This window comes from Lithobates pipiens, unplaced genomic scaffold (assembly GCF_037356315.1).
Source record: "Lithobates pipiens isolate NorthernLeopardFrog02 unplaced genomic scaffold, aLitPip1_a1.2 Scaffold_1, whole genome shotgun sequence".
Classification (NCBI taxonomy): domain Eukaryota; kingdom Metazoa; phylum Chordata; class Amphibia; order Anura; family Ranidae; genus Lithobates; species Lithobates pipiens.
The window spans coordinates 209,969,196-209,986,522 of NW_027507685.1; the positions used below are offsets into that span (position 1 = coordinate 209,969,196).

Sequence of the window (17,327 nt, forward strand, 5' to 3'; positions counted from 1 at the left end):
TGGATAGTGGGGATAGAACCTGGACTCACGGCGCAGGCGCCGTTCATCCTCGGCAATTTTCGGAATCTGTGTTGCTGTGTACTGCGCATGCGCAGTACACAGCGGACACTATCCGATGGAGGACATTATTAGACAAGACACCGGCCTGTTTTGACAGACTGACTTCTGTCGGACGTGCATGATGGAAAACCAGCAGCCGACTGACTCCCGATCAGCACTCTCAGCCAATGGCAGAAAGTGATGATCGGAGTGTTCTTGTGGGAGGGCAGCGGCTCCCGACCGAGCTGTCAGTTTTTTTTTCATGCAACCAAAAAATTGTATTGTATACATTACCAGGCTTAAAAGAGAAGTATGGGTTTGGGGTTTTATTTCTCCATCATACTTACCTAGGCGGATGCAGCATTGGTCCGATACTGCATCTGTTCCCCGGTGCCTCTACACTGAGAACCGAGCGTTCGAACATCGCCAATGGCTCGGTTCTCACAGCTCCCCGAGCAGAGAGCTGCTGACGGTCAATCAGCACTTCTCCGCTCTGCCCCCCCCCCCCCCCACACACACACTCACTGGAGCACTGAGCTGCGGAGGAGCGGGGAGTGGCCATCTCAGTCCAGGCACCTTGTAGATCCAGACTCCTATTGTCGGGATGGACTGATTTCTGTGACGTCAGCAGAGAGCAGACTTCAGTCCGCTCTTTGCTGAAAACGGGTCACAGGAGTGCAAAATGAATTGCAACCCTGTGACCCAGAGGAGAAGCCCAGCCAAACAAGCTTTAAGTCTAACCAACTGTCCCTTTGGTATGTTTATTAGCCAGGGATCAAAATGGCAACTTTGTATTGGTATGTAGCTATTCCTGTCCACTTCTTTGAAGTATGTTTTTGTATTAATTGAATGTTTATCAACAATCATTTCTAGGTCCAGGAAATACATTTTCTTATCTTCCACCTCCCAGGATAGCGTAAAGTGGGAGTAAACTCCCATCTGTGACTTTTTTCTATAGGCAGTGGCAGCTGCTCCATTAGGGGCGCCACCCCCTAATCCATGTGCCCGGCACCTAATCTACATGCAGGGTGCTGTACACATGGATTGCAATGTTTTTTTTTTTCTTGAAGTACGTGATTAGAGCGAACCGAGTCCACCCACTTGTGTGACAGTAGAAAATTAATATTCACTATTGTCTTCCTATTTCTCCTCATGGCCAATCAGGAAGGAGCTCCTGAGACTGAGAATTATTGTCCAAGGAGTCTCAGGACCCACTTCCCGCCTTCCTTCATGGACATGAAGCCAGCGATCACCAGCCTAAAAGTACATGTAGGCAGGTGCAGTCTACTTTCTCCACTGTAGGTGGTGCTCTTCTGCAACAGCACTGCTATTGGAAAGGAAGTCTCATTGAATATTGCTGTTCCATGTGACTCTAGAGATCATCTTGGGTCAGACTGAGCCTTTTTAAGGCCCTGGCTCCCAGGTTTGGAGCAGATTTTACAGTAGGGACAGGTATCCCCCATGGTAGGGACAGAATTAGCGGCAGGGAAAAGTGCCAGACGAGGAGGGAAAGAGTAGGGCTCACAACCTCTCTGGACATCTTCCTGCTTGGGCAAAAGACAGCCAGGCCACATTCTGCCCCTCTCAACCAGGCGCTATCAGTTCAGCTGAATTCTGCGCTCTACACACTGTTGGATTGTTGGGCCTGTGAATGTTCCCGGTTGGGCTGCCTTCCCACCGGGCTAATTGTGAACTGTCTTTGTATTATTTCAATACAAGTTCTTTCATCGCACTTGGCCTGTGCGTGTTATTGCTGCCGCATCACGATGCACCCCACCTACAGTGGTGTGAAAAAGTGTTTGCCCCCTTCCTCATTTCCTGTTCCTTTGCATGTTTGTCACACTTAAGTGTTTCGGAACATCAAACCAATTTAAACAATAGTCAAGGACAACACAAGTAAACACAAAATGCAATTTGTAAATGAAGGTGTTTATTATTAAAGGTGAAAAAAAATCCAAACCATCATGGCCCTGTGTGAAAAAGTGATTGCCCCCTAAACCTAATAACTGGTTGGGCCACCCTTAGCAGCAACAACTGCAACCAAGCGTTTGCGATAACGTGCAATGAGGCTTTTACAGCGTCCTGGAGGAATTTTGGCCCACTCATCTTTGCAGAATTGTCCTAATTCAGTTACATTAGAGGGTTTTCGAGCATGAACAGCCTTTTTAAGGTCATACCACAACATCTCAATAGGATTCAGGTCAGGACTTTGGCTAGGCCACTCCAAAGTCTTCATTTTGTTTTTCTTCAGCCATTCGGTGGTGGACTTGCTGGTGTGTTTAGGATCATTGTCCTGCTGCAGAACCCAAGTTCGTTTCAGCTTGAGTACATGAACAGATGGTCGGACATTCTCCTTCAGGATCTCTTGGTAGACAGCAGAATTCATAGTTCCTTTTATCACGGCAAGTCTTCCAGGTCCTGAAGCTGCAAAACAGCCCCAGACCATCACACTACCATCACCATATTTTACTGTTGGTATAATGTTCTTTTTCTGAAATGCAGTGTTCCTTCTACGCCAGATATACTTGGACACACACCTTCCAAAGAGTTCCACTTTTGTCTCATCGGTCCACAGAATGTTGTCCCAAAAGTCTTGGGGATCATCAAGATGTGTTGTGGAGAAATTGAGACGAGCTTTGATGTTCTTTTTGCTCAGCAGTGGTTTTCTCCTTGGAACTCTGCCATGCAGGCCATTTTTGCCCAGTCTTTTCCTGATGGTGGAGGCATGAACGCTGACCTTAACTGAGGCAAGTGAGGCCTGCAGTTCCTTGGAGGTTTTTGTGGGGTCTTTTGTGACCTCTTGGATGAGTCGTCGCTGCGCTCTTGGGGTAATTTTGGGCGGCCGGCCACTCCTGGGAAGGTTCACCACTGTTCCATGTCTTCGCCATTTGTGGATAATGGCTCTCACTGTGGTTCGCTGGATTCCCAAAGCTTTGGAAATGGCTTTATAACCCTTTCCAGACTGACAGATCTCAATTACTTTGTTTCTCAATTGTTCCTGAATTTTTTTGGGTCTCGGCATGATGTGTAGCTTTTAAGGATCTTCTGGTGGACCTTACTGTGTCAAGCAGCTCCTATTTAAGTGATGCCTTGATTGTGAACAGGTGTGGCAATAATCAGGCCTGGGTGTGGCTAGAGAAATTGAACTCAGGTGTGGACAACCACAGTTATAGTATGTTTTAACAAGGGGGGCAATCACTTTTTCACACAGGGCCATGATGGTTTCGATTTTTTTTCACCTTTAATAATAAACACCTTCATTTACAAATTGCATTTTGTGTTTACTTGTGTTGTCCTTGACTATTGTTTAAATTGGTTTGATGTTCCGAAACACTTAAGTGTGACAAACATGCAAAGGAACAGGAAATGAGGAAGGGGGCAAACACTTTTTCACACCACTGTATATACTGGTGTAATTTGGGATGAATCTATCAATCTATATCATTAATATATTCTTTTTCTATATAGATGAGAGAGAAATACGGGGACGTGTTTACCATCTATCTGGGGTCTCGTCCAGTCGTGGTGGTTAATGGATACAATGCAGTCAAAGAAGTCTATGTGGATAGAGCTGACGATTTCTTAGCCAGAGGAGATACAGCAACATTTGACACATCCTACCATAACCATGGTGAGTAATCTGTACATATCTAGCAAAACAATTATTCCTTGTTTCTCTGCTAGGGAGAGTCACCCTCATTATTTGTCATGGGGGGCAGTGCCATGGTACAGGAGGAGAAGGAAAATCTCCCAATAGGAAAGCTAATGTGGTGGCAGCTGTCTGAAAGAGGATCTCAACTTAGCTCAAGCGATGACCTCCGGAAGCCACTAAAAATAAAATGGCCCCCTCTACCTGTTCAGAGGTTGCCCACCCTTGGTAATAATTATAGTAGCCCACTAACAAGCTAATGGCTATAGTCCAGGGATCCTTTTACAATGTAATACTGAACACAGATAACATGCAGGGAGGAGCCTGCATGGATGCCTTTCCATATCTAGAAGTAAAGAGTGCCCCCGTGTCCTCTGTGTTGTCCATAAAGTGAATAACTCAACACCAAGTTCACTACATGGACCGCTTATATATTTATACATGGTGATCATACCCCCCCTTAATCTCCTCTTCTCAAAACGAAATAAATTCAGTTCCTCTAATCTTTCCTTATAGCTGAGCTCCTCCAATGTAATACTGAACACAGACAAAATGCAGGGAGGAGGATTTTGGATTGCTGGATACCCGAGAAACAAAAACACTGAGGACAGTTTCCTGAGAATCTAGCAGCAGCAGGCCCTTTTGCAGCAGCCTTGCAATAACACTGGGGGAGATTTACCAAAACTGGAGCACTCAGAATCTAGGGCAGCTGTGAAGGATAGCCAATCAGCTTCTAACTTCAACTTGTTAAATTAAAGTGACATTAAAGGCAAACATTAAAAACAAAAAAACAAACAAACATGTCATACTTACCTGCTCTGTGCAGCAGTTTAGCACAGAGCAGCCAGGATCCTTTTATTCTCAGGTTCCCAGCCAATGCTTCTGGCCCCATCCTCCTGCTGAGTTCCCAGAGCAAACAGCTTGCAATGGGGACACCCAAGCAGGCATTGTCATGGTTATGCAGTGATCTTTCTGTGTTTGCTTACCTTCCCCCATGTCTTCAGACTAAGAGGTCAGCCACTTCCACCTGGTGGTTTTTATAACCTCTCCTCTAAGCATGGCTCCACCCCAGATCCTATCAGGGAGCCCTATATTAACCTGTGCACTGCAGGCCATCAGTGCTGATCAACCATTGTGTATTCCTTTGTGTGTTAGCTTCCTGTTTCCTGCCGTGTGCTCTTCTACTGTTTTCCGTTACCGACTTTGGCGTGTCTTGACTATCCCTGTTTGCCTGTGATCCTTACCTTTTGGCGTGTACCCGACTATTCTTGTCTGCTTGTGGCCCCGACCTTGGCTTTGTCCCTCACCATCCCTATCCTCCTGTTGCCTACTGTGGGTGTGAGCTGGGGGACCCTGGGGGTCGCGACCTGGAGCCAGTTGCAGCCAAGTCCATCCTCACCACTGGAGGCGTTGGTGAACACCTGCTGGCTCTTAGACTCCGCGCCCCAGGGAATCTTACGCTCTAACCCCAGTGGGATCTGTCCCCTGTCTGCAGCAGTCAGCCGTAGGGTCCACAACCTTGCGGTGCACTCCTGATCCCTACGGTGTGCACCTGTCACCTCGCCTCAAGGTGACCTGACAGGCATGCTCCCAAGTCCCTGCTCTGCATGTCCATTCAGACACAAAGCCATGGCTGGGCCCCGCCCCCTCTCTTTCCTCATTAGCTGTCTGGCTGTGACTGCCAATAAGGAGGGAGAGTCCCCAAAGAGTCAATGCTCTCGTGCACATCGCTGTATCGAGAAGTAGCTCAGGTAAGTATAAGGGTGGCTGGGGGACTTTTTTTACCTTCAAGCATAGAATGACCTGGGGGCAACAGAGTATCAGTAGACCTGCTTGCCTTATGGGAAAGGGGGCTGCTATAGGTGAAGAATAGATAGCCAGCTATAGTGCCTGACCAACTACGCTAGGGGTAGGTGTGACAATTGCATACAGATTAGTTTAGGTGTGGGGAAGCTACCGTATCTGCCAGACAAGTGGAGTCTGTGTGTATGTAAGTTTGCCTAACAGACCAGTCAACTGACAAGCTGCAGGTAGTATCAAGCTACCCTAAGTCCCATGTGTGATGTGAGCAGTGGGAAAAGTGATTACACAGGTTTCTAGCTTGGCAGGATAACTCAGCATTTGTGTGGGAATCACTCGGCTGCAGGGCCGGTGCTACCACTAGGCGGATTAGGCAACCGCCTAGGGCGCCCGGCTGCTGGCTATTTTACACTGTCCTCCACAGAGCCATGTCACGCAGCGCCCCCACCCTGGCTCTCCGCTCTTATGTGTTTCCAGTCAAGTAATCCCCCCTCTCTGCTCTTCTATCAGCCATTGAGTGTCACAGGTCCAGAAACCCCAGGGCGCTCTCTAATGCGTGAAGTTGGGGAGGTGTGGGCGGCCGGGCATCCATCGCTACATGGCCATAAACAGCGAGGGGCTGGCAGAGAGCAGATAAGCCGGAGAGCCGGGGACTCGGGAGAAGAGCTCCACCGTGGCCCCGCCTCCTCCGTGACACCGCCCCCTGACCCCGCCTCCCCCAGGAGGCAAGCACGTGCAGCGTACCCCATGCTTCCAGAGCACGGACCGCTCCAAGTTCCTCTCTGAAGCTGGATGACAGGCTCGCCGCTCACTGGGGGCACAGAACTGTCACAGAAGACGGGCAGGAGGCGCAGGCTGCAGCGGGAGCCGCTAGAATTGGACGGTTTGAAGCAGGAGACTGGCATCATGGTATTCAGTAGAAGGTACTGTGTGTCACACACACCTGCAGACAGAGACTGGGACAGAGGTGGGACTACAGGAGCAGGGCTAGGGGTCTCTCATCTCCCCTCAACTCCTCCTCTCCCTCTCCCTCAGCCCCCTCCCTTCTCTCTCAGTCCTCCCTCCGTTCTCTCTCAGCCCTCCCCTCTCTCTAAGCCCCCCTCCCTTCTTTCTCAGCCCCCTCTCTCTCTCAGCCTCCTCTCGATCAGCCCCCCTCCCTTCTCTCTCAGCCCCCCTCCCTTCTCAGCACCCCTCTCTCTAAGCCCCCTTCCCTCTCCCCTCTCCCCTCTCAGTCCTCCCCTCCTCTCAGCCCTCCCCCCCTCGATCACCCCCCCTCTCCTAGCCATCCCTATACTCTCAGCCCCCCCTTTCTCTAAGCCCCCCTCTTTTCTCACCCACCAGTCTCTCTCAGCCATCCTCCCTCTCTCTAAGCCCCCTCCCTTCTCTCCTAGCCCTCCCTTTTCTCTCAGCCCCCCTCTCTCGGCCCACCCTATTCTCTCAGCCCCCTCTCTTCTCTCTCACCCCTCCCTATTCTCTCAGCCCACTTGTCTCTATCAGCCCCCACTCTCTTAACCCCCCCTCTCCCTCAGCCCTCCCTCCTACGTCTCTCTCTCTCAGCCCTCCCCCTCTCTCTCAGCCCTCCCCCTCTCTCTCAGCCCTCCCCTCTCTCTAAGCCCCTTCCTTTCTTTCTCAGCACCCCTCTCTCTAAGCCCCCTCCCTTCTCTCCCAGCCTCTCCCCTCTCAGTCCTCCCCTCCTCTCAGCCCTCCACCCTCGATCAGCCCCCCTCCCTCCTCTCTCACTCATCCCCCCTCTCTTAGCCATCACTATACTCTCAGCCCCCCTCTCTCTCTAAGCCACCCCCTCTCTCTAAGCTCCCCTCTTTTCTCACCCACCAGTCTCTCTCTCAGCCATCCTCCCTCTCTTAGCCCTCCCTATTCTCTCATCCCCCCTCTCTCTAAGCCCCCTCCCTTCTCTCCTAGCCCTCCCTTTTCTATCAGCCCCCCTCTCTCGGCCCACCCTATTCTCTCAGCCCCCTCTCTTCTCTCTCAGCCCTCCCTATTATATCAGCCCACCTGTCTCTATCAGCCCCCCTCTCAGCCCCCACTCTCTTAACCCCCCTCTCTCAGTCCTCCCTTCTACCTCTCTCTCTCTCTCTCTCAGCCCACCCGTCACTCTCAGCCCACCCATCACTCTCAGCCCCCCTCTCTTAGCCCTCCCTCCATTCTTAGCCAGCCCTCCCTCTCTCAGCCCCCACTCTCTCAGCATCCCTCTCTCTCAGCCCTCCCTCCTACCCCCTCTCTTTCAGCCCCCTCTCAGTCCCCCTCTCTCTTAGCCCCCCTCTCCCCTCCCCCCAATTTAGCTGGTCTTGCCTAGGGCACAAAATAGGCTAGCACTGGCCCTGGTCAGGTAGGCAAGTGTATGTGTCAGGTAGGTCAGTGTATGTGTCAAGTCACATGTGTTATAGGGGCAAAGGGGGTGGAGTCAGGGGCGGAGCCAATGTGGAGGCGACAAAATGAGGTTTCGCCTAGGGTGTCAAAAATCCTTGCACCAGCCTTGCTCGGCTGCTCCACAACCCTTAGTTTGTGCCAGATTGTTTGCATGATTTATATCAGCATGTGTGTATCCAGCCAGTTAGATTTGGGTGAAGTCCACTGGCAGCCACTGATATTGAAGGTTGTGATCACAGTATCATAGCTGATTTTAACTTCTTATAGTAAGTTTCTTCCCTGTTTCATTTGTTTTCATCCCAGACAAGGAGAGGGAGGTAATTATGATTGATATAGGTGAACAAAGGGATACCAAGTGGTTAAATAGGAACACTTTTAATGCTTTTTTCCCATTTGTGAGCGTGCTTTAACTGACCTTTTTGATCTAAACATAAAAGGAATATAGTTACAGTACATAGTTACATAGTTAGTCAGGTTGAAAAAAGACAAAAGTCCATCTAGTTCAAGCATAAAAAATAAATACATATAATAAAAAATATGATACAATCCCATATACCCATCTCCTATAACCACAGTTGATCCAGAGGAAGGCGAAAAAACCCCCAGAAAAGCAGGATCCAATTTGCTACAGCAGGGGGAAAAAATCCTTCCTGATCCCAGAGAGGCAGTCAGATTTTCCCTGGATTAACGTTACCTATAAATGATAGTACCCAGTTATATTATGTACATTTAGGAAAGAACCCAGGCCTTTCTTAAAGCAATCTACCGAGCTGGCCAGAACCACCTTTTCGCAGCTCTTACTGTGAAGAAACCTTTCCGTATTTGGAGATCAAATCTCATTTCCTCTAGACGTAAAGAGTGCCCCCTTGTCCTCAGTGTTGACCATAAAGTGAATAACTCAACACCAAGTTAACTATATGGACCCCTTATATATTTATACATGGTGATTATACCCCCCTTAATCTCGTCTCCTCAAGACTAAATAAATTCAGTTCCTCTAATCTTTCCTCATAGCTGAGCTCCTCCATGCCTCTTATCAGTTTGGTTGCCCTTCTCTGCACTTTTTCCAGTTCCCCCATATCCTTTTTGAGAACTGGTGCCCAAAACTGAACCGCATATTCCAGATGAGGTCTTACAAGAATAGTGTAAATATTTTGTAACAATTAGGACATTACAAACTTTTTATCAATTAAGCTGGCAAACTGTGCTGCTGTGGAGGCTCCTGGGACATAGAGCGGGGCTTGGCTGTCAAAATGATGGCCAAGGTTCACCAATTTTAGCTGTAGAGTGGCTGTGGAGAGGAAAAAGACCAGGGAATATAGGAAATCGCCATGACGCCTAGATGAATTTATTTCTTCTTAGTTCATAAACAATAAAAACAATACATAGGCACATCTAAGAGGAAAGAAGATCGTCTTAACCCCTTCCCTAAAGAGGATTCCAGAGGTGTTAAGTTCCATATACTGAGAATGAAGGCAGCATGTCAGTTCTCTTTGAGATATAGAACAAAAGGCAAATATGAAGTTGTTTAGATTTTAAGGATTTATGAAATTTTAAGGACACTTTGCATTTTTGAGATGATTGCAACCCTTGGCTTCTGGAATCCTCTTTCAGGTCTTTGAAGGTATGATCTCCTTTGCGCTTACCTTCTTTGTTCTTTGTCTATATTTGGGACCCATACTGCCACATAACTTGTGGGTGCTGTACTACATTTTGCATAGAGTATGGCTTTGTGGTTTTGAGGCTTTATCTAATTATTAATAATTAATTGATCCAGGCCTTTTGAGCCATTGTGATATCAAGCGGGAAAGCTTTGTTGACCCCTCTCGTATTCTCTTGATTCTACACTGTGAGACCTGTCCTGGAGAACACACTACCTCTAGGCATTGTTGCTGTGAATATTTTACCACTGTGCTATGTCCACCTGATGAAGATTTCTGTTTAAAAATTGAAACGCTTATTCAAAATATTGAGGTATCGATAATTGCCCTTATGTGATTGTACTGGTGGTTTACCCATCATTTGGCTGATCGCTTTTAAATTGATGAATACATTTTTATAAATATGATTTAATAAACAGTGTTGAGTTTTATATACGGTATGTACCTGTATTTAATCATATATTTTCAATGCCTAAAAAATACCAACTACTGACAAAAAATCTTTTCATTTACTCTTAGGAATGTGGCATTGCTTTATTATTCAGACTGGACTAACGTTTTATACCCAGCCTTATTTAAATGTCCTGTCCAACAGGAAGACATTTTTGAACATTTCCCAAAGGATTAAAGTGTATCTAAAGCAAAATATTTTCTTAATTTTTTGGATAAAGTAGGGAATGGTTAAAGCCATGCGGCTAAAGTATAGAAAAATGTCCCCTTGTTGTGGGGCTGTACCCATGCTGCATGGATCCACTGCTCATTTTGAAAAAGAGAAAGCTTATACTTGGTTCCCCTTGGTCCAGAGGTGGACTGTTCCTGGTCTGTTAAGCCTGCTCTGGGCTTGATGACATCAGGAACCGTCCATAATTCAAGACTGCTGGAGTACGGGGGTGTCGGATAGACATGTGCACTGACGGAAAGTTTTCGTTTTCATTTCATCCTTTTTTTTTTGTCTTTTGTGTGGTGTCATTTGTTATGATCAAAATTCGTTATTTTGAATACATTTGTAACTTTATTATGAATTAAAATTCATTATGTTCCATTTTTTTTTTTTCGTAAATTCATACATTTGTAAATTAGAAAATTTGAAAATTCGGAAATCTGAAAATTTGAAATAATAGCTAAGTAACTAATAACGAGCTATGAAATTATAGGTATTGAAATTACCTTTCAAATTTGGCTGTTTATGAACGGAATGAATACGAATTTATCCGAAGTTACGAATTATCCGAAATAACAAATGCCGCATCTAAATGCATGGATTGTAACAAATTACAGTAAAAACTTATATTGTGAGCATAAGTCACTCCAAAAACATGCTTGTAATCCAAAACTCTTGTATATCAAAGCAAATTTCCCCATAAGAAATAATAGAAATTCAGATGATTCGTTCCACAATCATTTATTCATAAGTCCTTCAGTTTATAGTCCATATAAAAAGATTAAAAGATTATAGCAATGTGACCAGGTTGTGTAACCATAAAATGTCCATCCACAAATGGAAGCCTCCACAAGGGGATTAGAAGCAAAATCCAGCAGAAGCTACAGATTATAAAAGAGAAGAGATGCGCCTCTAATGCCATGTACACACGACCGGACTTTCCGGCAGACTAGGTCCAAGGGATTAGTCCGTTGGACAATCTGATCATGTGTGGGCTAGTCCGATCATTTTTTGGAAAAAAAATCAGACGGACCTAGAAATAGAACATGTTTCAAATCTATCCGACGGACTCAATTTCGACGGACTAAAATCGGGAAAACCGTTCGTCTGTGTGCTGGTCCAACGGACCAAATACAATGCAAAGGAAGCTACTGGCTATTGAACTTCCTTGTTTTTTCTCGTCTTACGTCATCGCGTTCGTTCGGAAAGTCCGTCGGAACTCTGCCGAAAGTCCACCGGCAGACTAGGACTCTCGGACCTAGTCTGCCGGAAAGTCCGGCCGTGTGTACGTGGCATAAGTGTAGCAATATGTTGCACCTTCATTAAATGCAACCATATTGCTACACTGAGAGAAGAGACTTCCTCTCTTCTCTTTTATACCCTGTTGTGACATGACGCTACTTGTATATCAAGAAATTGCTTGTATATCAAGTCAAAATGTATTTAAAAATGTTGCTTGCCTTGCAAAATGCTCTCAAACCAAGTTACTCTCAAACCAAGGTTTTACTGTAATAATAATAATAATAAATAATAATAAAAAGTTTTTGTTATTATTATATTTATTATTATTAATTTGTTACGTTCCATTTGTTTAGATGCAGCATTCGCTATTTTGGATAATTTGTAACTTCAAATAAATTTGTATTTGTTATATTCACTAACAGCCAAGTTTGAAAGAAAATTCCAATACCCTATAATTTAATTGTTAGCAATAGTTATTATTATTAGTTAGTTATTATTTTGAGTTTTTCGAATTTTTGGATTTTCATTCTTATTTTATGCATTAAGATAAAAAGCCTTCTGTGTGCAGCAGCCACCACAGCACCCCCTAACACTTATCTGAGCCCCATCTCTGTCCAGCGATGTCCACGAGTGTCTCAGCCATCCGAGACTCTCCCTCCTGATTGGCTGAAACACAGCAGTGGCACCATTGGCTCCCGCTGCTGTCAAAGTCAGTCAGCCAATAAGAAAAGAGAGGGAGCGGGGTCAGACCACAGCCCCTTGTCTAAATGGACACAGGGAGCTGTGACTATGTTTGGGTACTGTGGGGTCACTCACCAGGAGGGAGGAGCCAGGAGAGCAGAAGAGGGACCCGAGAAGAGTAGGGTATGGGCTACTCTGTGCAAATGTACTGCACAGAGCAGGTAAATATAACATGTCTGTTATTTTTATTGAAAAAAAATTAGACTTTACAATCACTTTAAAGTGATTGTAAAGGCAGAAGTTTTTTTTTATCTTAATGCTTTCTATGCATTAAGATAAAATGCCTTCTATGTGCAGCAGCTGCCCTCAGCCCCCCTAATACTTACCTGAGCCACATCTCTCTCCAGCAATGTCCATAAGTACCTCAGCCATCCAGGACTCTCTTCCTGAGAATCTGTAATTTCTGCATGTAGAGCAAATGCTACAGTGTCTCTTATAGCAGTCATTATTCCTCTGGCCTTTGAGTATGCATTGGCAAAGAAAGTGTGTGGAAAGTTCTTATGTTTACACCCTGGAGCGGACGCTCCACAAAAGTGCATTTTCTGAGCACACAGAATGTCCGATTTATTTGCCAATGCTTCTTTCCATAAGAATTTCCTTTTTACATGGTGATTAAGCCTTCTGGTATTAATAGATAAAAATTGGATAGCCATGGAGATGTTTTTGTAGATATGTTGAATTTGATCTTTGTGTGATCATATATAAGACAAGATCTCCTTCTTGTGGGCTTTGTAAGTAATGTTTTATCTGTCCTATGAGTAAAGTACTCACTGTGGATCTAGGAGAGCTTCTGGGCATGTTGTATGTTTTTCCTTTCGGACCTGTGTACTGTCTGACTTCCGTGATCTGTAGAAGCCTTGGTATGATGAGTTTAAGGTTTGACAGGCAGCTGTATAATTCCAAAAATAAAAGAAAAAGACAGAAAAAGAAAAGCCAAACATAGGAAACAGAAAATGTTAGGTAACATTGCAACTTTACATAAACTTTAACATAAACCATAAGGGAAAATTCCTCTATGTGGTTCTAGCGGATTTTATCCGTGTGCAGATAAATGCTGCTCAAGTTATGTAGGGGATAAGGCTATCCCGGTTCCCCTCGTAGGGACACATGTTGACTCCTATTCGGCAAGAAATGTTAATTATGTGATTTGACAGTCCTTTGCATAACCGTTTTCCAGTCTGGGTTGGATGGTCGTCGGTTGGTTGTATCATTATTGTCATCACTGGGGTCTGGAAGAATTTTCCAGTTCTTCAACAGAGAAATACCCTTGTCCAGGGAGTCCACAACATATGTTTGATCCTGTTTGGTGATAGTGATTTTCGTCGGGTAATCCCATATGTAGGGTATGTTATGGTTCCTGAGCACCTTTAGTGTTCAGATTCCTTCTTTTTTGCAATGTATACTGAGACAGGTCAGAGTAAAAAACTGCAGATTTTGATACTGGGATGGAATTCGCTCCTGTTTGCACATCATTTGCATAAGCTGCTCCTTCACATGAAAAAAGTGTAGGCGCAGAATCACATCTCTGGGGACTTTATCAGGAAGATACGATGGCTTAGGTAAGTGATGTATTCTGTCAATGGTAACTTCCATGCTAGAGAGATCAGGCAGAAGGGAGGTGAATAAGTTGGTCGCATATGATCGCAGGTCTGATGGCTGCACTGATTCAGGTATCCCCCTTATTTTAAGTTTGTTCCTTCTAGACCTGTCTTCAATGTCAGCTATTTTGTTTTTAATCCATGCTGATTCCTCTTCTTGCTCCTCATTTGCGTCCACCAACTAATTTATGGTGGAAGCATACTCCCCCATCTTGCTTTCAATTAGTTCCACCCTGGTTTCCACTCCACTCAACTCCCCACTGAAACTATGCATACAGTTCATCATATCTGCTTGAAGTGTACTTCTCAGAGATACAAGCATATCCTTAAGGACAGTGTCCAGCACAGACTGGTTCATAGTGGGGAAAGCATTAATTGAATCACAAAGCTCCCTGGTGTCATCCCTCGAGTCAGTTACAGGACTCATTGTGTGGCTGCATCCAGCATCATCCAGCTTTAATTTGGTTTTAGCCGGGCTCCCTGATGGTGAGGAGGAAGGGAGGGAATGTTGGCTGCTGTAGGATTCATAATTTTTAGGGGATGATGCTGCTTTGTGTGGTTTAGGCGTGTGTTTGTGGGACAGAGTGGGTGAGGGTCCAGTGCCATTTTGCTTCCCTCCGTGATGTGGCTGTGTAAAATAGTCCATCAGCCAATGCGGCTTGGATGTCCCTTTTCATTTGCCCATCATAGTCCCCAGGTGTACCCGGATCGGATTGCCAGTTGGGGAAGCTGAAAACAGAGTTCTTTTGTGCCGATTTTAGCCGATGTATCCACAAGGGTACCGGAGCTCTGGAACTAAGCTGCCATTCAGCTCCGCTGCAAGCCACCCCCCTCTCCAGGACTCTCCTCCTGATTGGCTGAATTGCTCAATCAAAGTCAGTTAGCCAATTAAGAGAGAGAGGGACGGGACCAAACGGGGGCTCAGTTTCTAAACGGAGACAGGGTGCTGTGACTTGGCTCGGGTGCCTCCATAGCAAGCTGCTGGCACTCGACAGGAGGGAGGGGCCAGGAGCAACGAAGAGGGAACCGAGAAGAGGAGGATGTGGGCTGCCCTGTGAAAAACCCACTGCCAAAGGGGAGGTAAGTATGACATGTTTGTTATTTTTAACAAAAAAACGAGACTTTACAATCACTTTAAGTTTGCTTTTACTACCTGGTTTGGTGCCTGTTTTCTTTGATATAGCACTACTATTGGGTACTAAGTATTACCTTCAGTGATTTTCAGTGATATTGTATATTTGTACACTCACCCTGGTGTGTCAGAGGGGCTGAGATTCTTGAGAAGGTCGAGCAAAGAATAGAGGACTCATCCTATCTAGTAGCTCCTACAGGTGTAGCGCTGAAAAATAAAAACGAGCTCCATAGATCAATTCTATATGTTTAGCCACTATTTGTAGTTGTGTCAGGGGTGAAAAGTGCTTCTGTGAAAGTGCACTGTGCAACTATTCAAAGTGCCATTAAAATTAAGGGTGTGCTCCTTTTTATAGGCTTTCGTCCACATTGTGTCACCATGTAGTATGCATATGCATAATTATCGTGCAAAACGTATGTACCCATAGTCACTTAACACTGACTTTGGTTCATATTTGAGGGGTAATTCTTTTCCTCCATCTGCCATCTTTTATACCTTAAAGATGAATTCCAGGATAAGGCCTTGTGTACACTGCTGCTTGTAAATGGACATTTAGGAGCAGTTGGGCATTTTTTCAGCTGCTCCTGAACGCTCCTCTGTGTTATCTTATCAGTACATTAAATGGACGTGACCTGACATACACTACCATATATGAAACACCTGGCGGCCTCCATCCCTGATTTAATAGATAAAAAGGAGGAATTTTGTGGGACTTTAAATGAGGGTATGCCATGTTAAGAGAAAGTAACAACATAAAAATGAAAGTACAGTACATGATTTATTTATTACAATCTAGAATACATATCATATATTTTGTATCAAATAATAGGATTTTTATATACAGCTTACCTGTAAAATTCTTTTCTTGAGAGTACATCACGGGACACAGGAGCTTCATTACATAGTGGGTTATATAGGCACCTCTGGTGATTGGACACTGGTTAACCCCAATTAAGGAGAATTCCTCCCCTATATAACCCCTCCCATATGGGAGGCACCTCAGTTTTGTAGCAAAGCAATAGGAAACCACGTAAAACCCAAGAGGGGCGGAAGCCATGTGTCCCGTGATGTACTCTCAAGAAAAGGATTTTACAGGTAAGCTGTATATAAAAATCCTATTTTCTTGATCATACATCACGGGACACAGGAGCTTCATTACATAGTGGGATGTCCCAAAGCAATGCTCAGATTGAGGGGAGGGAGACACAGATCATAATTATAGACCGCCATGGACCGGAGGACCTAAACTGCAGCCTGCAGTACACTGCACCCAAAGGCGATATCCTCTTGCCCTCTGACATCCACCTGATAGAATCTGGTGAATGTGTGGACTGATGACCAAGTTGCAGCCTTACAGATCTGAGCCAGGGAGGCCTGGTGATGCACTGCCCAAGAAGCACTTACAGCCCTAGTAGAGTGCGCTTTCACTTGAAAAGGAGGGATCTTCCCCTTTACACTATAGGCCTGAGAAATAATCTGTCTAATCCACCTTGAGAGAGTGGATTTTGATGCCGCCTGGCCCTTCCTAGGGCCTTCCGGCAAAATAAATAAGCAGTTGCCTGGAGATAGATACTGATTGCCCTTACCACATCCAAAGTGTGCAAAGGTTCTTCTTCTGTGGACTGTGGGTCCGGAAAAAAGGATGGTAGGATTACTTCTTGATTCAAATGGAATCCCGAAACCACCTTAGGCAGAAAGGACCTGTTGGGACGCATTACCACCCGGTCCTTATGAATAATTAGATACGGCTCTTTGCTGGAGAGAGCTGCTAGTTCTGACACTCTTCTAGCCGTGGATATGGCTACCAAGAAAACCAATTTTTTAGTCAAAAGAACTAACAAAGCCTGATGCAAAGGTTCAAAAGGTTGCCCCTGCAAAGCCGAGAGAAACAAATTCAGATCCCATGGGCATACTGGAGGTTTGACTGGCGACCTTATCCGCATAGCCCCCTGGATGAAAGCTCGTACCAGGGAATGCAATGCAAGTGGCTTCTGAAAAAACACTGACAAGGCCGAAATCTGCACCTTGATAATGCTTACGGCCAAATTCATTAGATCAATTAGATCCTGCTAATGACATACTTTCTAGGATGCCATTCCCTGAGTTCACACCAGGAAACATATGCCCTCCAGATTTTGTAGTAAATAAGCCTGGAGGCCAGCTTTCTGGCATTGACCAAAGTAGAAAGGACTGGCCCCGAAAGCCCACGGTCTCTCAGAATGTGGGTCTCAGCAGCCAAACTGTCAAATTCAGACTGTGTAAAGCAGGATGGTAAATTGGACCCTGTGAGAGCAGATCTGGCCGGAGAGGGAGGATCCACGGCCTGCCTACTGCCAACTTCATGATCTCTGCGTACCACGGTCGCCTGGGCAAAGCCGGGGCTACCAAAAGAACCGATTTTGTCTCCCTCTTGACT

The 17,327-nt window shown here is 45.5% G+C and overlaps 1 protein-coding gene across 1 annotated transcript in view; it reads left to right on the forward strand.

Annotated features, from left to right (window-relative positions):
* The window catches only part of LOC143982529 (cytochrome P450 2G1-like), a 108,493-nt gene that overhangs the window by 16,476 nt on the left and 74,690 nt on the right, over positions 1–17,327 (forward strand). Inside the window, exon 2 of the mRNA XM_077481359.1 lies at positions 3,508–3,670. Coding sequence (XP_077337485.1) covers positions 3,508–3,670 — 163 coding nt within the window. The remainder of the gene's footprint in view (positions 1–3,507; positions 3,671–17,327) is intronic.